At 59.4% G+C, this 22,333-nt stretch overlaps 1 protein-coding gene across 1 annotated transcript; it reads left to right on the top strand.

The window, feature by feature from the left end:
* Positions 1 to 879: 879 nt before the first annotated feature.
* KCNH6 (potassium voltage-gated channel subfamily H member 6) lies at positions 880 to 21,770 on the top strand. The gene is made up of 14 exons (XM_057715972.1): positions 880 to 955; positions 1,793 to 2,023; positions 7,140 to 7,301; positions 7,400 to 7,605; positions 10,781 to 11,206; positions 12,525 to 12,679; positions 12,839 to 12,924; positions 13,955 to 14,154; positions 14,339 to 14,591; positions 17,560 to 17,753; positions 19,258 to 19,342; positions 19,875 to 20,043; positions 20,997 to 21,183; positions 21,486 to 21,770. The coding sequence occupies exons 1-14, from the start codon at positions 880 to 882 to the stop codon at positions 21,768 to 21,770; spliced, it is 2,715 nt and encodes a 904-aa protein (XP_057571955.1).
* Positions 21,771 to 22,333: the final 563 nt, after the last annotated feature.

Here is a 22,333-nt window from a genome sequence, read left to right as displayed (position 1 = left end):
CATCCCCATCTGCTTGTTCTAGTGTATTCATGTTCAACCAGTACTCAGACACTTTTATCAGTGGTCACTTGCTAATAGGTGCTTTTAAATCTGTTCTCCTCCCAAGCAGTGCCTGTATGCTAAGAGCTCTCAGGCCTCTAAAGAACCACCTCATTGCATATTTCTTATACATCACTCTGCCAGGACCAGGTCCTGGATGGGCTTGCCACTAGGAGTTCTGCACGGGCACTGGGGTTCAGCTGGAGGGCACTTGGTAAGGATAGACAAGATGTTTAACCGTACCATTGCTAGGGTCCAGCCCAACGGTCGGACTGGGAAAGAAACCTCCAGCAGAAGACCACTTGAGGCCTCAAACAACCCCTTCTGAGCCGCCTCACCCCCCAGCCCCCGCGGCCTGAGAGAGACGGACTGGCAACATCCAGACTGCCCTCTTACTGGGAGCGGGTCTGAGAGGGGCCGAGGCCACTGGCCATTGGGACAGAGCAGAAGCTCTTCCAAGAAGTCCTGGCGCGAGACTCCCGCCCAGCTCCGCCCCCTAGGAGTCAGGGCCCCGCCCCTGCCCTGTGGAGTCCGGGAGAAGTTGCCCCCGCCCCTCGGACCCCGCCCCGCCGCCGCCGCGCTGCTTCTTTCAGCACCGCGGCGCGGACAGCTCCTGGGCGGCCTCGGAGGGGAGGAGGCGCCGCGAGCTGCCGGCCGGGGAGGGCGGGGGAGGGCCGCGGAGGACAGCAGAGGGGAGACGCGGGCGGGCGGGGCAAGGCGCCCCGCGGCCCTCCCCGGGGGCGGCGCCCACCCGGAGCCGGACGCCGCTGAGCCCGAGGACAGGCGGAGACGCAGGGAGCCAGGGCGCTGGTGGCTCCAAGCAGAGGCCGCGGCCGAAAGATGCCGGTCCGCAGGGGCCACGTCGCGCCCCAAAACACTTACCTGGACACCATCATCCGCAAGTTCGAGGGCCAGAGTGAGTGTGTGCGTTGGGTGGAGGCATGATCTGGAGTCCTGGTTCGGTGGCAGGAGTGGCCGGACCCCTTAACTAACTTCGAGTAGAGCGGGGTGGAGGGGGTGGGGGTGGATATCTGATGCTGAATGCAGAATCCTTCCCTTTAATGTCCCCGAAACACCTTTTCCTCCAGCGAGCCCCCACTTACCTCCCATGCTGCCCTCTCTTCTACAGCACGGTGGGCAGAGTGCAGCCCCCCAACCCCCACCCCGAGTTGTTTTCTTGCCCCTTCCAAACCCTGACCACCCCTTCTATCACGGTCCTGCTTCTCTCCCGACCCACGTCTCCCCCTCTCCACCCCCCACCCCCCACTCAACTTCCTGCAGAGGTTTCCTTTTCACCTTCCTTTTCACCTCCTAACCCTAGCCCCTCTGGTCTTTCTAGGAGCTCACCCAGGCCTGGCCCCCCATCTGGTCACACCCCTGCTCCCTCTTCCTGACCCCTCTCCCTGTCTCCGGGAAGCCTTGGGCCTCCCTCTCACTTCACTGACCCCATTACTGCGCTGGTCTTCCCCAAATCCCTAGGCCTGTCTCCCCTTCCCCCACTTCTCTAGTCACTGTCCTGCTTCCCCCTGCTGACCACCCCCTCATTACCCCCAGGAGTGCCATGACCTTCCCCCATGACTCTGGCTTCCTTGGTCTTCCCACCCTCCCCAGACCTGACCTCCCCCCTCCCTCACTCTGATCACTGCTTTGCTCCCCTATCCGGATCCCCGCTGACTGCTCCTAAGGGTCCCTATCATCTTTCCCTCCTGCTGTCTGATCCTGGTCGCCATGGGCTTCCCACCTCCCACCCCAGGTCGTAAGTTCCTGATCGCCAATGCTCAGATGGAGAACTGCGCCATCATTTACTGCAACGATGGCTTCTGTGAGCTCTTCGGCTACTCCCGAGTGGAAGTGATGCAGAGACCGTGCACCTGCGACTTCCTCACAGGCCCCAACACCCCACGCAGTGCCATGTCCCGCCTGGCGCAGGCCCTGCTGGGGGCCGAGGAGTGCAAGGTGGACATCCTCTACTACCGCAAGGATGGTGAGGCGCCCTCAGGCCACAGGTTCTGCAAGGCAGGCTTGGCCCCTCTCTTGTCCGGGCAGAGTGGCCCTGGAAAGGGCACTGACTCAGGGGACCAAAGGGCCTGGAAAAATCTTGTCTGCTCTCTGGGCCTCTGTTTCCTCATCTGTCAGGGGAAGTGATGGACACTGGACGCAATGCCTTCTGAGGTCCTTTTCAGAGGCCAGGGACTAGCCTGAGCCACCAACTAGTCCTGGCCCCATGCAGGGCCTCCCGCACCACCAGCCCTCCCCCATGTCCCCGGTCTCCTGGCTGTCCACTCTGTCACTGTCAGCCCCAGCTGTCAGGCAGCTGGGACGGAAATTAACCTTTCCTCATCTCTGTCTGCTCTGGGGATTAGGGGAGGAGTCACCCCCTCAAGGCCTCTGTGGCCAGGCAAGGCATGGGGGCGGCTGGCTTGAAAAGAGGGCTGGGTCTGGCTCACCAAGCCTCAGCTCCTTTGGGAGACAGGGACTGGAGTTTACCATGTCCTGGAGGCTCGTCCAGCTTGGGATGTTGTTGCCAGCCCAAGCTTACTGCAAACAGGACAAAAACATAGGGCAAGGGCTGAGGATGAAAAATTCTGGAGCCCTTTAAGACCTTCCCCACAGTACTTCACTGGATCAGTGAGGGGAGGGAAGAGAGGAGTGAGGATTAGGATCCTGAAAGTCCCTTTGAAATCACCTGGATCAATGTCCCCCCAGTCTTGTTCTGCATCAGAATTACCTGGAGTTTGTTTCCCAAAACACAACTTCCCTAGAGAGAGGCTGACTCAGAGGTGTGAACTGAGGCCCAAGCAGGTGTATTTGGAAAAAATCTCCCAGGCAGTTTGGATGTTCTGGCAAGTTTAGGAACCACTGACTTAGATACACCCCTTCATTTCATGGGTGAAGACACTGAGGCCCAAGGTAAAGAAGGGACTTGGCCAAGATTCTACTGCTTGGGTCCAGATGGGGACTGGACCTCAAGTCTCTGGATTCTTCCCTCAGAGATATCTGGTCTGAATAATCCCAAGAGGGGAGAAAGGAGCCCAACAGACTCTGTGCTTGGAGGCAGTACTTGGGAGGAAGGAAGCACCAGAACAAGGCCCTCCCTGGGAAAGGAGGCATGAGGGTCCCCAGAGTGCAGGTTAAGGGCAGGCACCTACGCATTGGGCCTGTGTGGTGCTGACACCCGGGTTGCAGGGGCCTGGTGTGTGCTAGGAGCATGAGGGTAAGTGTGTGTGTGCGTGTGTGTGTGTGTGTGTTTAACGGCTTCCAGGTGCTTCTTGGGCAGGTCCTGGCTGTCTCTCTGGCTGTCCCCTGCTGCTGCCACCCACGTGAATGCGGGGGTAGTGATTAGGGGACTAGGAAGAACCTGGCTTAGATTGGCAGCACTCCCAGGGTTAATGAAGTCAGAATATTTTTAAAAGCTGTGACCTCACCTCCTCACATCATGACAGAGAGGAGGTGACAGTCAAAGGAGTGAGAAGGGTCCCAGGGGAACTGGATGGGACAGCAGGAAACGATAGGGGACACCAGGTCTTCCTCTGTCCCTCTCTTTGACCCCATAGCTCTACCTGGGCCCCAGAGGGGCAAGGGCTGATCACAGACTCCTAGTGATGTCAGATCAGGGCTCTTAACGTCTCCTCAGCACCCTGCATGTGCCTGGGCAGGGGGCAGAGGTCAAGGCCAAGACTTGACCCTCTGAGATCAGAACTCAGGTCTTCAGAACCCTGCTGGGGCCCTCCAGCAATCAGAAGGGGCCCTAGAGACCTAGTCTTGGAGGTTGTCCCTGGGTGAAAATGAAAAATGACCCACATACCTGGTGCCCCATAAATCCCAGTCTACTCCCATCCCCACGCTAAGCCCTTCTCTGTCCTATAGTCCAAGACCTTGACCACCTGGACCTGCCTGAAATTGGCCTAAAACCCAGAAAAGGGAACCTCCTGGCCTGTATTCCTCTGAGGGAAGGATGTGATGCTCAGATAATTTATGTTCAGCTTATGGTCCACTCTGATCACATGATTGTTTTTTTTTTATCATATTCACATACATCTTATAGTCCTGCCGAAGGGCATTCTAATGGTGATTTCTTCCCTCCTCAGGTCAATACCTCCTCTCCCTCTTCTTCCACTGACTCCAGGGAGGTGGGAAGGGAAGGGGTTTCGAACAGAATTCCAGCTGATTTATAATCCTCTTTTCCTCTAAAGGGGTAATCCATTGACTGTTCTCTAAGTCAAAGTAGAAGGTCTGTGTCCACATATCTCTACATTATGCAGCTCTGTAAAGCTGGGCTGAACGAGGCCAGGGCATTTGACAATAATTACCCCATAAGACAGGGCTCAGAGACCCCTGAGACACTGGCTCTGTCACCATCTGCCTTCACTAGGAAAAGTAAGAACCTAACAGCTAGGAGGCATGGGAATGGCCACAAGATAGAACCAGTGAAAGTCTGGAGGGAGGGATGGCGAGCACCCAGATCTCCCCCACCCCATTCCAATCCCCACTCGGGACCTGCCAGAGGGGCCTAGCCCTGCCTGCCTTGGCCGGATCCTCTTTTCTGATGACCCCAAACCAGAGAGTCCCTTAGTCCCCAAGCCTGGGGCTCCTCCAGTCCTCAGCTCCAGATCGGGAGGACAGGGCAAGGGCTGAGGTCTGGGGTCCCAGTGTTTTCTTTACGCTCACCCATGAATGCTGGAAACACCCAGCAGGGAGGCGGTGTAGAGCAGCCGGCCTCTCAGCGGCAACTTTTGTAGCACCACCCCCTCCCTGAGGGCTCACCACACGCTGGTCGCTGGTCGGGGTGTGTAATGAGAGATGGGGGCAACAGACAACAGGGAGGCTTGCAGGGGAGGGGTGGGGATTATGAGAAACTGAAGGAAGGGGAGCATCCGGGAGACAGAGAAGAGAGCAGTGTGGTGTCCCAGGGGGCAGACGAGCCTGCTGCCCCTGGTCAGAGAGGTGGGCCCTGGGAGGAGACTCTGGAAGGGAGGACAAGCAGAACCCGTGGCCCCCACCTCCAGGGACGGGCCGAGGGCACAGGAACACTGCCAACTCCTGGGCACAACCTAGGGTGACACGCTCACCCACTTCTGGCCACCCAGACACAGTTACTCGTGAGCAAGGACAGCTTAGGGATCAGGAAAAGAATGTTCCGAACCTGTCCAAATCCTCATAGCCTCCTGTCTCTACCAGCCCGCAGGCAGCAAGCGTGAAGGTCAGGCACAGGGTGTCACACGTGCCCCCCCCGCTCCAGTCCTCACTGCTCTGATGGGCCGGTCTTTGGTCCAATTCCAGCCTCAGTTTTCCAAAGACAGCATCAGTGGGTACAGACTGGCCCTTGGCAGCCCCTAGCAGCATAGAGCCTGGAAGCCCTGCCCTCTGCCCAGCTCTGCCTGCTCCCTGCCGCCTCCCAGGCCAGATTTCCCAGCGCCTGAGAGAGTGAGGAGATAGTCTGGCCTTGGGGGCGGGGTCTCAGGCCACTGGCTTCCTGGATGGGTCCCAGTACCCAAGCCTCGCCATGCCCCAGGCTGACAAGAGCGCCAGGCTCTGGTCTGGGAGGCAGGCCTGCAGCACCGCGAGCCCGGGAGTGGGTCACAGAAGCAAGTGGGTGGCCTCTCCTCGGTGTGGATGTCTCCCCCGGGGCCCAGTGCAGCAGCTGGCAGATGGCTGCCTGGTGCCTGGGAGTCCGGGAATCCGATCCGGGAGATTCCTGCTTCCCGGGAGGAACGTGGGAGGGAGGATGGGGGCAGCTCGGCTACACCCCAGCACTAATGGTGAAAGGAGGCACCAAGGGCGCCAGAGGGGCAGCCAGGGGAAGAGTGATTCCAGTGGAACCCAAAGTAGTAATACTCCTGGCAGCTAGCCTTCCACCCACTCACATTTACACACATTCTTTCATTCACTCAGTTAACACACAACACCGGAGACAGGTGCTGGCAGCTGGGAAATGAGACAGGCACAAACCTGCCTTCTGACCGTCATGTTTACCTGAGGCCTCCACCCTCAGCATCCTGACCCTTGGGCCTGACACCCATCAACAGTTTGAATTGAGGGGCATGGGATGACTGGGTACCATGGAGGGAGGCTCGCGGGGCATGCACCCCGCCCACAGACTGGGCTCTGGGGTACGTGGCAGTTCTAGCTTCTTTTGTTACACTCACCTGTGGGAGGGGGAGTGAGACCCTGGAGCACAGAAAGAGGAAGAGTGGGGTCAACGGCTGGGTCTGGGCTGCCGGACAGGGTGAGGAGAGAGGTGGAGGGGCCTGTCCTGCCCCAAACCTGCTTCTGTCTCCTTCTCCCTCTCCAGACCCCAGGCCACTGCCCTGCCGACTATCCCACCAAGTCCCAGAACCTCTGCCTTGAGACCAGGGGCTCCCCCCAGGCCTGGAGCAGCAGCCTGGCCTTCACTCCAGTGTCCTCACCCCAGACAAGTTCCATCCCTTCTCCAAATCATTGTGTGCTGAGAGCCCAGGGCCCCCTGCTCCAGGGCCCCCTGCTCCAGGGCCCCAGCCAGCCCCAGCAAGTCAGTTTCTCAGGACCGCAGGCTCGGCAGAACAGGGGTCCTTGTGTGCCCTCCAGGGATCCACTGGGCACCATCATGGAGCTTGAGGCCTAATGTGCCAGCTGGCTCAGTGCCCAGCACTTACTGTGCTCTTAACAGTGAGTTCCTTCCAGCATCAGGGGAGCAGGACATCTTTGTGGGATGGGAATATGGGAGCTGAACCCAGGGCCAGCCAGAGCTACATGGGGGCAGAATGCCCGACCTCACCTCCCCACTTAATCCACTCCCATCTGCTCGGCTTTAATTACAGCAGAAGCAAACCTCAAGGTTAAGCCCTGAGCTGAGGGCCGAGTGTGGACTCGGGCCCGTTGCTACATTATCTCCTAATGAGAAGCTTAGCGACTCTCTCCACCTCTGCCCTGCGGGTGGGGTGGACAGTGCTGGGCAGTGTCACCAACCCTCTGCCCAATAGCTCTGGTCACTCTGCAGGCCTCCTCACCCCCCACGGCTGCCCTTAACTTGACCTTAACCCAGCCCCCTCCCGAGCTTCCCCAGGCCAGGTTCCTGCAGGAGAGGACCCCTCCAGGGTCAGCCCCTCCCCTGGTATTTGCAGCCTCCAGCTTCCGCTGCCTGGTGGATGTGGTGCCCGTGAAGAACGAGGATGGGGCCGTCATCATGTTCATCCTCAACTTCGAGGACCTGGCCCAGCTCCTGGCCAAGCGAGGGAGCCGCAGTCTGTCCCAGCGCCTGCTGTCCCAGAGCTTCCTGGGCTCTGGTGAGGCGGGGAGCAGGTGGCAAGGGAGGGGCGGGGGGCACCAGGCAGAGCAGTGGGTCCCCCGGCCCTGGCTGCTCTGACCCCGGCCCTGGTTTCAGATGGCTCTCACGGCAGGCCGAGTGCACAGGGACCTGGCACGGGCAGGGTCAAGTACAGGACCGTCAGCCAGATCCCGCAGTTCACACTCAACTTTGTGGAGTTCAACCTGGAGAAGCACCGCTCGGGCTCCACCACAGAGATTGAGATCATCGCGCCCCACAAGGTGGTGGAGCGGACCCAGAACGTCACCGAGAAGGTCACCCAGGTGCAGCCTGCTGGTCAGGGTGGGCGGGGCTCTGCCGGGCCTCAAGGGTCCCCGCTCAGGCCCCAGACTGGACTCCTCCGAGGCTGGGCTAGCCGAGGCCGCCGGCCTGCCCAGGCCCCTGGTGTCTGGCCTGAGCTCCGGGCCTTTCGTCCTGCTTGAGACTGATTCTTTAGACCTAAAGGCCTGCCCCGAGGCCACCACCCTGATGCCCAGCTCCCGGAGCCAGGGGAGGGGGGGGTCAGCAGAGCTGGGACTCGTGCCACATCCTAAGCCTGGAGGAGCTGGGAGAGGGGAGCCCGCAGGCCACCGTGGGGGCCCGCCCAAGGCTCTGCCCGGCCCAGAGAAGAAGCAGAGATCGGAGGTGCCAGGGCCGTCCTGAGAAGTGGATGGGGGAGCCCCAGCCCTGCTCCTGCCCTTGGCCTTTGAGGCAACAGCCAGCCCCTGTGACAGGATCCTTCTGCAATCCAGGCAGAGGGGAGGCGACGCCCTTTGCACAAGTCCCTGGCGATCAGGCCTAGAATGCCTCCTTCCCCACGAGCCCCGCCCTGGCCAGGCCAAGGCAAACCCCTCTGGGTCCTCTGTTCCAGCTGACCGCACTGTCCCTCCTCCTGGGGCCTGAAGCCCCGTCCCCAGCTGACCACCCCAGAGGGAAATGCAGAGAGGCCCTGCCCAAGGTTCAGGTTCCCTGCCACTAGCCCTCCATGTGACCTTGGGCAAGAGACCTTATGCCTTTACTGGGCCCCAGGGCCCCCATCTGGAGGAATGAATTGGATCACATGGTCTCTGAGGACTCATTTGACATTGAGTTTGCTGGCCCCACGAAGCACTGAGGGGTGCCTAGGCCAGGGCTGAGCAAGGGGGTACAGGGCAAGGTAGGGGGCCCACTCCTGCTCCCCCTGGGACTTTGCTTCCTGAGGGGATGGGAGCAGCTCTTTTGCCTCCCTGCCCGCCTCGCCTGAAGCACTGTCTGTGCTGGAACAGAGCCCGTGGAAACTCCTTGTGACGCAGCCCCTCATTAAGCACAAGAACCCTGGGGAAGCAAGGACCCCAGGTTGTAGGGCTGGGCTCTTGGAGGTCAGGCAGTGTTGCCCAGTGGCCCGGGAAGTCCACCTGGCTGTGCACCCGGGGACCCTCTGGTTGGTGGTAGGGGCGATGGGGGCTGTCGGACTAGAGAGTTGCCCGTGATGACTGACAGAGCCGGCTGGGGCCCATGGTCCCTGCCCCCATACAACCTGTCCTGCACCCTTCCCCCTGCGCCAGCCCCTCTTGGCTTTACTAACCCGCCACGAGTGGGCCCCAAAGTGGGGAGGAGCCTGACAGAGCTCAGGGGAGGGGCTGGCAGGGCCCAGAGCAGGGAAGTCACGACAACCTCGACCAGGACTCAAAACTCCTAGAGGGCTGTGATCCCACTCCTGATTTCCTACACTCTGAGGGCCCTGCAGCTCCGGGGACACCGGGAAGGGCCCTTGTGCTGGCTTCAGAGGCAGTGGGAGACTACGGAGGTTTGTGGGCGGGGAGACGGCACCCCTGTCTGGAAGCCCTGAGGACGTGGACTCTTCCTCTGACCGCCCCCCCGAATCTGACTGCCCCCCCCACTCCCCGTGCTCTGCTGTTTCATCCTGGCTGGTCCTGAGCAGCCAAGGGTGGAGGTGGCCATGACAGCCAAGCTGTCAGCACTCGTTCGGTCCCCTTTAGCTGAGCCCCCATGTGGACTAAGTGCGGGGCATGAGACGGGCGTGCAGGCGAGGGAGCGCAGCTGTAGGTCAGTGGGGGATGACTGTGTGGTCAGGGTGTTGACAAGGAGCAGGGAGAAAATCGAAAAAGATGGTTTGAGTCTGTGTAGGATTAGAGGAAACTTCCCAGGGAGGCAAAATAGGAGCCGAGGCCCAGGCAGAGCAGAAGGTCACCGCAGGGTGGGGACACTGTGGCCCCTCCTAGGCGCTTGGATGACAGATGGGGGACCGTCTGGTTGAAACCCGCCCTTGGGTGGATCTTCCTTACTGTGATCCCATCTGCTAATAGATCTGGTTTGCAAGGTCAGAACCTTACATGGCAGATTTTCTTAAACCAGGACCCCTGGCAGGGCCCTATCCGGTAGTGCTGGGGGGGAGGGGGTGGGGGAGTGGTCCACGGGACACCCCTCAGGCCCCCTCCTTGCTGGAGCAGTGTCAGACATGGGATGAGCGGGGAGGAGGAAGTACCGTGCAGAGCAGCACGGGTCATCAAGGTGCACCCTTGTGTACTCACAACAGCCCCCTGGAGTGTGTTGTCCTCTGTCATCCCCTTCTGCCAGTGAGGGAACGGAGGCTCAGAGAGGTGACAAAACTCGCCCCGAGACCGTCATACGGCAATGTCAGACCTGGGAGCAACTTGGGGGTCTGGCTTCAGAACGCTTGCCTCCCCGCTGCCCCAGCTGTTTCCTGGGTGGGGCCGCTGGGCAGAGCCTGGGCGGGATGGGCTGGACCCTGGGATCCTATGTCGGCCAGAGTCTCAGAGGCGCGGTCGGAGGGGCAGAGCAGAGGGCATTCAGCTGAATGGAATGATCAAAACCCCCTCGGACATGTGTGAAGTAGTCAAGGCCTCTGGAGCCCAGGCCTGTGGAGGGACCAGATTGGCTACGTAGCCCCAAATTTGATCTTTGCACGGAGGCTCTGAGAGTTGGCTCCAGGGATGGCCCCCGCTAGCACAGTCTCCACGGGGCCCTCAGTAATGAACAGGCTATTTTGGGGGTTCCTTGTTCCCATGGGGACCCTGACCACTGGGAACCTCCCAAACCCACCCGAGAGGACGGATGCCCCCCCACCCCCCCCAATCTGCCTGAGCTAGGCCCTCCCCTCTCCCTTCCCCCAGCCCGGTCTCCACCCACTCCAGGCTGGTGTGTTTCTGAGGCAGTTGGTGATCTTCAAACCTGGGGTTACTATGAGACAGAGCTGCACCCCTCCCCTGGACCCCACCTGCTCTCTGCACCTGTCCCAATACACCCGTCCCCTTCTGAACTTGCCCTGTCATGCGTGCACACCCCATCCTCTCTCATCCCCTCTGCCCTGCACAGCGATCCTCACCCACCCTCTCCCACATTTCCCTTCCTAGGCTTCACCCCTGCCTCTCCACCCCTCCCAGGCCCATCTCACCAGCGGTGGCCACCTGCTGACCACCCTGTGGTCCCCACCCCCAGGTCCTGTCCCTGGGCGCGGACGTGCTGCCGGAGTACAAGCTGCAGGCGCCGCGCATCCACCGCGGGACCCTCCTGCACTACAGCCCCTTCAAGGCCGTGTGGGACTGGCTTATCCTGCTGCTGGTCATCTACACGGCCGTCTTCACGCCCTACTCGGCCGCCTTCCTGCTCAGCGACCAGGACGAGTCTCAGCGCGGGGCCTGCGGCTACACCTGCAGCCCGCTCACCGTGGTGGACCTCATCGTGGACATCATGTTTGTTGTGGACATCGTCATCAACTTCCGCACCACCTACGTCAACACCAACGACGAGGTGGTCAGCCACCCCCGCCGCATCGCCGTCCACTACTTCAAGGGCTGGTTCCTCATCGACATGGTGGCCGCCATCCCCTTCGACCTGCTCATCTTCCGCACCGGATCCGATGAGGTGAGCAAACTCCATCCAGGTTGGCTGCTGCGGCTGTCCCCTGCCCCCCAGCCCTGGGCGCAGAGGGTACCTGGCATCAGGCACTCTTGCCAAAGCACGTGGTGGTGGAAAGGGGGGCCTCAGACATCTGTCATCTCCCAGCCCTGGAGAAGGCGCAGCTGAGCATCCCAGGCCTGGGTGCCCTCCCTGTGCTCCAGGATCCTGCCCCTTCTGGGACGGGCACTCCTGTAGACCCAGCCCCGCGTGCTGACTTCTAAACCACGCTCACCCTGCAGTTAGGAAAGGAGTCCACAGGCTGCCCCCTCCATGACCCCCTCCTAAGCCGCAGCCCCTCCACTATTGCGCTCTGCTTCTCACAGCTGATGTGAGGGCTTTTTCATGCTCTTCTCGTAGCTTCTAGTCCCACTGTGTCTTTTTGACCCGCCTTCTTGGGATCAAATTTCCTTTCAAATCAGCTCTGCCTCCTGTGTTCCAGTCACGCCCCAATCACCCAGCCTGTCCAGCATGGGGAATTCATGGTGGCTACCTGCTCCCATGCCCACCCGCTCCCAACAAATCTATCCCCGAGTTCTCTCCCTCCCCCTTTCCACCCGCACTGCCCCTGCCTGGACGCTGAGTGGCCTTCTTACCCACCTCTGCCCCAGCCCCACAGCTGCCAACCTCCCCCTCTAAACACAGAGGCCAGCGCAAGATTCAGATCACTTATCTGCCCCTGCCCTTACCTGACCCAGTCTTCAGAACCTTCAATGCTTCCCCAGTGGCTTGGAATAAGAGCCAAGCTTTGTGGACCCTGTGGCCACAGCAGCAGCCCCTGCCCACCCTCCAGGCTCATTCCTCACTACTCCACCGTCTTCCACTCTGCGCTCCTGGCTGCAACACCACCCTTGGTTTCCCACGTGGCCTGTGCCACTTCACACCTCGGTGCCTTTGCACACGGGGCTCACTGTGCCCAGAATGCCCTTTCCCTCTCCCTCCTGTCTGCCTGGAGACTCAGCCTTCTCTCTCAAGACTCAGCTCCTGTATCACCTCCTCTAGGAAGCCTCCCCTGCCCTGCTGCTGCAGACTTGATCTCCCCTTCCTCTGTGCTCCCCTTCGACTTCTGTGCTAGCAAACATAAGACTATTTTGAGCTTTAGGCTGAGAACCTCTTTTAAGGTCCTGCACTGTGCCTCACTGCCAAGAGCCTGGCCCAAAGCAACCTCTCCATGAGTGTTTGTTGAATGACTATGTGATCATACTCGCAAATGAATAAATGTGGTCCTAAGAGCAGCCTTTCAAAGGCCGACCCCCAGCCCACGGCCCCCTCCCTGCCTCTCCAGACCACAACCCTGATTGGGCTGCTGAAGACTGCGAGGCTGCTGCGGCTGGTGCGCGTGGCTCGGAAGCTGGACCGCTACTCTGAGTACGGGGCGGCTGTGCTCTTCCTGCTCATGTGTACCTTCGCGCTCATCGCGCACTGGCTGGCCTGCATCTGGTATGCCATCGGCAACGTGGAGCGGCCTTACCTGGAGCCCAAGATCGGCTGGCTGGACAGCCTGGGCGCGCAGCTCGGCAAGCACTACAATGGCAGCGACCCAGCCTCAGGCCCCTCGGTGCAGGACAAGTATGTCACGGCCCTGTACTTCACCTTCAGCAGCCTCACCAGCGTGGGCTTCGGCAACGTCTCACCCAACACCAACTCTGAAAAGGTCTTCTCCATCTGCGTCATGCTTATTGGCTGTGAGTGTCCCGGGCCTTACCCACAGAATCCCAGTTTTCGTTTTGTAATGAGATATAACAGAGTGTGTATGATAGGCAGATCCTAAGTTTGCAGCACAATGAACGTTTGCATACATGTACACCAACTATACACAGACTTTAACACCCATATAGCCCTTGCTATATACCAGGGATCAGGACCAACTATGTCACTTTCAGGGCCTGGTGCAAAATGCAAATGTGCAGCCCTTTGTTAAAAAAAAAAATTATTAAGAATTTCAAGATGGTGACAACAGAGCATTAAACCAAGCCCAGGGCCCTTCTTAGCACAGGTCCATGCCACGGAGCCTGCCCCACCAGACACTTTTCTAAGTGTTTATCAGAGGCCCATATTTTGTTCCCATCAGTTCTCCATGATGGCCATAGTATGAGCCCAGTTTACAGACCGAGAAACTGAAGGTCCTAACTTGCCGGGGGTTACGGAAAGACCCAGTTCCAGCCCAGGGGGCCGGCTCCCAGGGCCGTGAGCTCTCAGGCCCTGCACCGCGCTGCCTGCCTCCCAAGACACCTGGTCTAGGAACACAAGAGGCAGTGTGGAATTTTACACTTAGACTAAGTTGTCATGTTCAGAGTATTTAGAGATGTGAAAGCCCAGAAAAACAAAAACAAGGGGGGGAAATGGGTGAAAACAAGAGACCAAGAGTTTTCCTTTTATTATATTTTTACAACTTGAAAGAGAAAACAATCTGAACTAAAAAAAATCATTGCCCTAGTTTTTTCTTCTCAGGAGTTTGGCCTCTGGGCCCAGGAAGCTGCCTAGAGGCACAGGGCAGGGGGAGGAGGGCAGGAAGCCCAGAGGTCTTTGTCCCCCATTTACTCTGGCGCTGTCCTGGGCACTTCTGACTTTGCCCTGGACAGAGGGGTCCCTGGTTGGGGGATCCCGGGGAGACGGAGCCCTGGAACAGGCCCCGGGGTGGTGTGACCTGGTGGGGACGCTCAGGAGCTCACCCTCCACCCACCCACCCCCTGGCATTCCCACTCCCTGCCTCAGCCCTCATGTACGCCAGCATCTTCGGCAACGTGTCGGCCATCATCCAGCGCCTGTACTCGGGCACCGCGCGCTACCACACGCAGATGCTGCGAGTCAAGGAGTTCATCCGCTTCCACCAGATCCCCAACCCGCTGCGGCAGCGCCTCGAGGAGTACTTCCAGCACGCCTGGTCCTACACCAACGGCATCGACATGAACGCGGTGAGCCCCCGCCGCTCTGCCGGGGTGGGACGGCGACCAAGCTCAAGTCCCAGCTCTGGCTAACGCCCCGGGGGAGACCAAGGTCCCGCGGGCGCAGGGCGGCCCCAGAGCCCTCCCCACCCGCTCCCCGAGCCCCACCTCCGCCCCGGCCGCGGCCCGCTGGACGCGACTGCCCGCCTCGCAGGTGCTGAAGGGCTTCCCCGAGTGCCTGCAGGCCGACATCTGCCTGCACCTGCACCGCGCGCTGCTGCAGCACTGCCCGGCCTTCCGCGGCGCCAGCAAGGGCTGCCTGCGAGCGCTCGCCGTCAAGTTCAAGACGACGCACGCGCCGCCCGGGGACACGCTGGTGCACCTCGGCGACGTGCTCTCCACGCTCTACTTCATCTCCCGTGGCTCCATCGAGATCCTGCGCGACGACGTGGTGGTGGCCATCCTCGGTGGGTCCGGCGGGGAGGGCCAGGCTGGTGTGGGGGATGTCCTGCCTGAACCAGGCCATTCCCAATGATGAGGGTGGCACCTTTTACTGACCCGCTATGTGCCGAGCATGTGCCCCGGGGAGCTTTATACCCAGCTTACTGAATCCTTAAAACCAACCTCTGCCACAGGCCCCATTTTCCTGATAGGGAAGTTGAGGCTCCGAGACATCTGGTAGGTGGACAAGCAGGCATTCCAGGGCTGTGTCTCTGACTAGCAAGTCCAGGCAGGCTACCTTCTCCTGCCTTTGGGAAGCTCCGGGTGAGAGGGCAAGGGTTTGTCTCAGATGGAGGGAGGTCCCCAGTCTCAGTGCAGCTGCAGGGACAGCTGGACACTTTGGAGGAAGGATAGGAGCACGAGGCAGGGGACGGATTTGGGGCACACACAGCCTCTGCCCCTTGCCTTGGGAAGGTCACTTACCTTGGGCAGCGACCTTCAGCTGTCAGAGATGATTCTCAGCTTCCTTGCCTTGTCCCTGACTTCAGCCCACCCCACGTCCCTGCCCAGCCGTCCTTGATCTCACCCTCCCTTGGTCCTCACGGCCTGGCTCTCCTCCAACAGTCCCCCCGCAGTCCTCTCCCTCTGGCCTGTCCGCAGTTGGTGTTTCCCAAGTGTGGTGCTCTCTTCCCCCACTACATCCTCACCTGGGCCAGCTCCTTGCTCCCATGATCTCAGCCTCACCTATGCCACAAGGACCCCCAGAACACTGTCCCAGCCCCAATCTCTCCTTAGACCGGAATATTCCCTGCGTTCCCAGGCACGGCCACCCTTACAGTCCACAGACTGACCAAACAGCATATCTCAATCTGAAATCATTATCTTCCCCCAAAGGCAGCTCAGTCGGCACCCCCATCACTGTGAACCTTCCGCTGCCCAGGCCAGAGACCTGGGAGTCAACCAAGGAAGCACCCTCCTCCTTTCTGCCCCACCCCCACCATCCAGGCAGCCACAGAGCCCTGTCTGTTCTCCTTCTTAATAGCTCTCTGCCCCATACCTATCTCCTTGTCCCTGCCTGGGTCCTGCCCTCATTGTGTGTCAGGGAGGTGTCAGGAGCTCCTTTCCCGTGGTCCTGAATCTGGTCTACTGCCATACACCGTCTTCCACCTTCTGCCAGTGACCTGAAATTCATATCTGTGCATTCTCCTCTTCTGCTCAAAATCCTTCCATGGTTCCCCATGACCCAGGGGACAAATGTAAACCCCTGTGCATGGCATGCACAGCCCTCCCCATTCTGGCCACCCTAAGTCCTGCCACCCTCCCCCTGGTAGTTCAGGCTCCAGCCTTACACACCGGTTAGTTCTCTAAACCCGCCCATCCCTCATACCTCCGTGCCTTTGCACGTGCTGCCACTCTCTGAGAGCACCTACCTTGCACCCCTGCCTGGCAGACCCAGTCATCCTTCAGTGCTGAGCTCCAGCATGGGCGCCTCTATGAGCCCTTGCCTCAGTCTCAGCCAAGCTTAGAAGTGTCACCCATGTGGGAGGGATAATAATTATCATTAATAATTGAGAAGCCAGTCCAATTTAAGTTTCAGTTAGAGACATGAACTCCTCTCCTTTTGTCCTGAGTGGAAATGGACATTAGGTCATAATCCTTCATCTACTGGAAAACCATCACTTTATAATGTTGCCCAGATTTCCAGCTTCTGGGTTTCATATGTGACCCTGGAAATTCCCTTCCTTCTCTAAGACTCAGTTCCCTCATCTGTAAACGACCTTTTGTCCTATTCTCTCGCAGCACTTGTGCTGGCCTCCATCCATCGTTGTACAAACCATTAGCTCCCCTTGTGTGGTACGATCAGGCTGGGGGGCTGGACTTTCCTGGGGGGGAGTGGCCATCATGGTCCCTGGCACCCTGGCGCTAGGCTCTCCGCCCCCAGCCCCGACTGTGCCACACAGGCCACATGCTGTTTCCTCCACCCAACTGCCTGTCTCCAGTCCTCTTTGATTCTCATAACCCAGCCCCCACTTCACTTGCTCTGTAAGCCCCCCTCTTCCCTGCTCCCAACCACTCCTGGTGGGACAAGCCTCTCCCTCCCCCATAGCCCCACTGCTCTGGGCTCTTCCTTGTTCTGAGGCTCTAGAGATCGTTCTGTAATCTCTCTCTCTGGGATTTGGGGGGCTCCTTGCGGGTGAGACAGCACCTTATTCATGTCTACATCCTGTGGCTAGTACAGTGCCTGGCACCAGAGGGCCCATTACCCTACCACATGCCCCCGTATCCAGCCCATGCCCACCCTGTGACATCCGTCCCTCCCAATGCCTTGCATCCACCTGTCTGGTGCCTCTTGCTATTCGAGGCACTTCCTCAAGCATCACATCTGCTTCTTTGGACAGCCCAGGGGGACAGACAAGGCAGACATGGTTATACCCATTTTAGAGATGAGGACACTGGGGTCCAGAGAGAGGAAGTGACTTCCCCAGGCTTCCTCTGCTAGGGCCATGCTTGTCACTTGGCTCCACGGTGGAAATGGGAACACAAAGAGAGAGAAGCCTCCGGACCTGCCCTGGGGAGCTGGGTGCTCCTGACCCTGGGTCGCCTCCACTCTGCAGCACCGTGGAAGCCCAGAGAGGAAGAGATTGAGCAGGGAGCCTTTAGGGTCCCTACTGCCGGCTGTCCCCTGAGTGGGGGTGGTAGGGGCAGTTCCAAAGTAAGTGGGAAACAGGAGGGGGGATTCTGATAGAGGGCAGTCCGGAGGGGCCTGGAGATAGCAAAGGGAGCCACATGCTGGGGTGGGAGGGGTCCCTGCAGAGCTCAGGGGACAAGGGAAGGGCACAGTCCCTGCCAGCATGCCCAGCCTTGTTTCCAGGCCCCAGCCCGGCAGGATCCCTGAAGTGGGGTCAGGTCATGGTTAAGAGGTCCTCAGGGAGGCTTCTCAGAAGAGAGCTTGGAGCCAGGCCCTAGAGAGACCCCCGCCCCTCTGGCTGGCAGGAAAGAATGACATCTTTGGGGAGCCTGTTAGCCTCCATGCCCGGCCAGGCAAGTCCAGTGCAGATGTACGGGCCCTGACCTACTGTGACCTGCACAAGATCCAGCGGGCAGACCTGCTGGAGGTGCTGGACATGTACCCCGCCTTCGCAGACAGCTTCTGGAGTAAGCTGGAGGTCACCTTCAACCTGCGGGACGTGAGTCTGGGCTGGGTGGGCTGGGTGGGGGGTGGCCCTCGGCCAGCTGGTAATGGACAATGGCCAGTCAGCCTGCTGAGAGCTTGGCCTGCCTGGCGTGAAGGGACCCATCTGACCACTTCCCTTCCTTTCAACCCTCTCCTACTCCCTTTGCCATAATTTCTTCTTGCCCACCACGGCCAACATAAGGCTAAGTATGAAGATAGCTACCAATTATCGAGCACCAACTATGTGGTAAGCGCTGGGCTCCTTTCACGTGATCTCATTTAGCCTTCTTGCAAGTGGTGTTGTTATCCCCATTTTCCAGATGAGGAAACTGAGGGTCCTAGTAGACAAATGACCAAACCCCCACAACCATACAGTAAACCATACAGTCAGTGGTGCAGCTGAAATGGGACTCAAGTTTGTGCATCTCCATAGCCCAGGGTTTTCCCATCACATCCTACCAAGCTGCAAGTTTGGGGGGGGTGGGGCGGGGCGGTTTCTGCCATCTAAGAACTCATGGTGCCAGGTCCCAGGGGTATAAACAGTGATAGTCTCTCCTCTCAAGTTTACCACTCAGTGGAAGAGATTATAATAACTCAGGAAAAAGAAAGAGCTGCATAATTCAATAACCGGAAGTCTCAAGAGTGTGCAGGGGGACAAAATATTTGTGGAGCTCAGGGTTGCCAAGGAGTGGGACAGCCAGTGCAGAGTGGAAGTGCCCCAGAGGGTCTGTCTGGAGGAGCAGGGTCTGGAACCAGGCAGTGGGGAGCAGGGGGCCGCACACCTGGCAGGGACAGCAGCGGCGGAGGCCCTGACGCCGAGCCCCCCACCCCCAGCCTCTGGAGGTGGTACTGAGGCAGGTTTACATGCTCTGGACAGCCCTCCCCACCCTGTGCCCTCTGCTGTCCTCCCCCTCCCTGGCCCCTCCCTCTTCCCACCTGCTCTGTCTAGGAGATATCTCGTAAGGACCCTGCCTTGGGGAAGGTCCAGCAGCCAGGAGCCATCAGGAGGCCCAAATGCTCAGTGGCTGGACTCCAGGGCAAGAAGCACGTGGTCTCCATGGCTTGGGACATCTACCGCCCCTGGGTGCAACCAAGTCTTATGGTGCCAGGAGAGTGGGCTGCCAGGGGTGCTGCTGAGGGCACCCCCTGAATGGATTGGGACTTCCAGACCTCATCTCCTCAGAGGAAATGGTCCCATTGGCCCACGCCGAGGGCGGGGGCACCAGGGCATTGGGGAAAGGGAGGAGACAGCTCCCTGCCTCCTCCACCCCCAACCCTGCTGCTCGAGGCAGCCTGTCGTAAGACTCTGTGGGGATCTGCACGTCTCCAGGCCCCTGTTCATCTCCTCCCCACCCACACAGGAGGGGAGCTGCCCGGAGCAGGATGGGGGAGCCCAGCCGCCCCTCACCACTTTCTCACCTAGTTGCCACAGGGCCACAGGGAGAGGGGGAGGGGAGGGCAAAGAGGCCCTGTCCTGGCTTTGGTCCCTGTTACTTGATGCTCTTGTTCCCCACAAGGCAGGCGGGGGTCTCCAGTCATCACCCCAACAGGCTCCAGGCAGCCAGGCCCACCAAGGCTTCTTCCTCAGTGACAACCAGTCAGGTGAGCGAAGCTGGCCCCCAGCAGTGTCTGCCCCTGCCCAGCCTCCTGCCCCATCTCAGGTCCTCCCCGCCCTGCCTCCCCTGGGAGAGGCCCCCCCAGTCCCTCAAGGAGTGGAGAGGGGCTCCCTCTCTAGGCTTAGTGCTGGAGGCCCTTGTACCCTTCCCCGCCCCCCTGCCTCGCGTGTTCAGAGCCTGTGAGGGCTGCCCCCAGGGGTGGACACCAGCCAGCCCCCTGGGGCTCCACATCAAGGCACCAAGGGCCCCGCTGGGCTGCAGCTCCCTGGACAGGGAGGCCAGGGCTGGACGTCCCCACCCAGCCGGCTCCCCCTCCCAGGGCTATAGCCTTCTGGGTCCCGGAAGCCAGACCTCTGTGGGGCAGGACCTCATATTCCAGGGCACCCAGGTAAGGAGATCCACTCCTCCCACCCTGTGTTCCCATGACAGGTGGGGGGCGGGGACCGGCCTCTGCTAGAGAAGATCAGGCCTGTGGAACCAGCTGGACCACAGCTCAAGCTTCCCTTTCCCCATTGCAGGTGCAGCCCCTTCCCTGAGCATTTCAGATGCATCTGGCCTCTGGCCTGAGTTGCTGCAGCAAGTGCCTCCCAGGCCAAGTCACAGCCCCCCAAACCCTCAGGGACACCCAGACTGCTGGCCTCGGGAGCTAGGCTCCAGGCTTGAGCAACTTCAGGCCCAGATGAACAGGTGAGTGACCTGCAGGCCAGGGGTGGGGGCAGCCACAGGGGGGCAGGCCCAGTGGCAGGCTAGGCACGGGTGCCCCCTCCTGGTGCCTCAGGGACAGTGCTGGGTGCCCCCATGGGTTTGAGAATGACCAGTCCCATTTAGCTGCAGACCTCCCCATCCCTGTCACTAAGCACAATTCCTTGGATGGCTTCTCCCAGCAAACCCTAGAGCATGCCAGAGAAGACTTCTGGGGAGAGGGACATAACCTCGTGCAGAAACAGACTCCATGGGCCCTTGGACAGGGGGTTGGCCTGTGGATGGCAGGGCTGTGGTGGCAGAGCGAGGGCTTAGGGCCAGTACAGTCCTGGGTTCAAATTCTGGCTCTGCAACTTACCAGCAATACCACAGACAAGTTACTTAACTACTCTGAGCCTCAGTTTGCCCTTCTGTGAAATGGGGATAACCAGAATATCCACATCAAGCTTCATTATGAGGGCAGAGTATCTCTTTGATAGGCACCCTCTGGAAAACAGTGATAAGGAGAGCTAAGCCGTAGGCTGGCTTGTCTTAGCCACGGGGGTGCCCTCCCTGGTCACCAAGGCAGTGCATGCCTGTTTGGGTTACCTTTGGTAACTCTTTGGTACTCTAAGGAGTACCAAAACATCTACTTAAGTTCTTTCCTTAGTACCATTCTGTCAAATAATGTAATTTCGTAGCCCCCCCCCCTCCAAAAAAAACCCACTTCATTATGAGGACTAAATGATGTGTGCACGGCGCCTGGTCACTGTTACTATTGGAGTCAGGGATGTGCTAAGGGAACTTTGAGCAGGGGCTGTGGATTGTAGAGGGGAAATAGCTTCATCCAGCAGGGACAGCACGCAGGCTACAAAACTGAGAGCTGCTCTTAGCACCTAAACTGCTTTTGCCAACTCCAGCCCTGACCCCGACTCTGACTGTGGGGTTCTGCCTGGCAGGCTGGAGTCCCGCCTGTCCTTAGACCTCAGCCGCATCCTGCAGCTCCTCCAGCAGCCCCTGCCCCAGGACCACACTGGCTACATTCTGGGAGCCCCTGTCTCCAATGACCTGGCCTTGTTTCCTGCAACCTCAGTGACTCAGAATCCAGGAATGAGACTAGCCCAGGGCGATCTGCCCCCTGCACAGGTAAGCAGCCGAGGGGATCCCCAGGGGCTTGCCTGGTGGCAGCTGCATGTCTCCCCTACCCTTAACTTGGTCTCAGTGGGCATCCAGCCTGAGAGCACCTATGACTTCTGGTGTCCTCCTTTATGGTCTGAGTCGTGGCAGGCAGCCTGGACAGGTGGTGACAGAGCCCAGACTGTGACCATGGACGCCACATCTGGGGCAAGGGCAGCAGGACACAGCTCCTGCCAGGTCCCATCGTGGAAGTCAGGGTAGCCTGGGGGGCTCCCCACACTGCGTGCCCCCCTCTTTCTTGCCCCTCCCAGACCCCCAGCTGTGGTGACCTGGAAGAATGGAGGCCAAAGCTTGGGAACTCCTCGTCTAGGATGCCGCCCCCGGCCACAGAAATGGACAAAACTCTGCCACTGTCCTCAGAACAGAAGCAGCCTGAGGGGCTCCTGTCACCCCTGACCTCACCTCTGCATCCCCTAGAGGAACGGGGACTTGTCTGTGGTCCCCGCTTTCCCTCCCTCCCTGAACACCTCAGCTCTGTCCCCAAACAGCTGGAGTTCCAGAGACATGGCTCAGATCCTGGATTTGCGAGGAGCTAGAGCCACTGTACCCCAAGATAAAAGACACCATGAAGGAACTGAAGGTGGGTGAGGTGACAGTTAAGGATTTGGGAGAGGCAGACAGCCTCTAAACCAGCCCTCTGAAAACCATTCACCTAAAGTAGCTACAAATCGCCAATCCAGGTGACAAGATGGCGGGGTGAAGAGGCTCAGGACTTTCCCAGCAGGCCTGGTGGAGGGTGGGTGAGCCTCAGGTGTGTGTGGAGATAGCTTACGGGACAGAGGGCTCAGTGAAGAAAGGAGACGTTTCTGATCTTCTGTGTGAGAGCCTTGCTCTGTGCTGAGTACGACCACCTCCCAGCTCAGAACTATCCCCCACCACCCAGCCAGCCCCCAAGCTTGGTCAAGACCTCCTGCCGAGAGCCTGTGAACCAGCTAGAGACAAAAGTGTCCTCCGTAGTGGACATGTCAGGGCACAGAACTCTAGCCCTTAGCCACTCTGCCCCTCACAGTTCTGTGATGACCTTTGGGACCCTTGTGGGTGGTGGAGTGTCTCAGAGCTAATAAAGTCTGCACACTTCATATTGGGCTGGGTGTGTAAC

This window comes from Hippopotamus amphibius, chromosome 17 (genome assembly GCF_030028045.1).
Source record: "Hippopotamus amphibius kiboko isolate mHipAmp2 chromosome 17, mHipAmp2.hap2, whole genome shotgun sequence".
NCBI lineage: Eukaryota > Metazoa > Chordata > Mammalia > Artiodactyla > Hippopotamidae > Hippopotamus > Hippopotamus amphibius.
The sequence above is the reverse complement of the archived record's forward strand: the minus strand, read 5'-3'. Positions and strand labels throughout refer to the sequence as shown.

Excerpts from the sequence above, each read along its gene's own strand:
- KCNH6 (XM_057715972.1), top strand. The coding sequence starts at position 880 with ATGCCGGTCCGCAGGGGCCACGTCGCGCCCCAAAACACTTACCTGGAC. Across the intron at positions 14,155-14,338 it reads ACGGCATCGACATGAACGCG|GTGCTGAAGGGCTTCCCCGA; the intron begins GTGAGCCCCCGC and ends CCCGCCTCGCAG. Across the intron at positions 19,343-19,874 it reads CCTCAGTGACAACCAGTCAG|GTGCAGCCCCTTCCCTGAGC; the intron begins GTGAGCGAAGCT and ends TCCCCATTGCAG.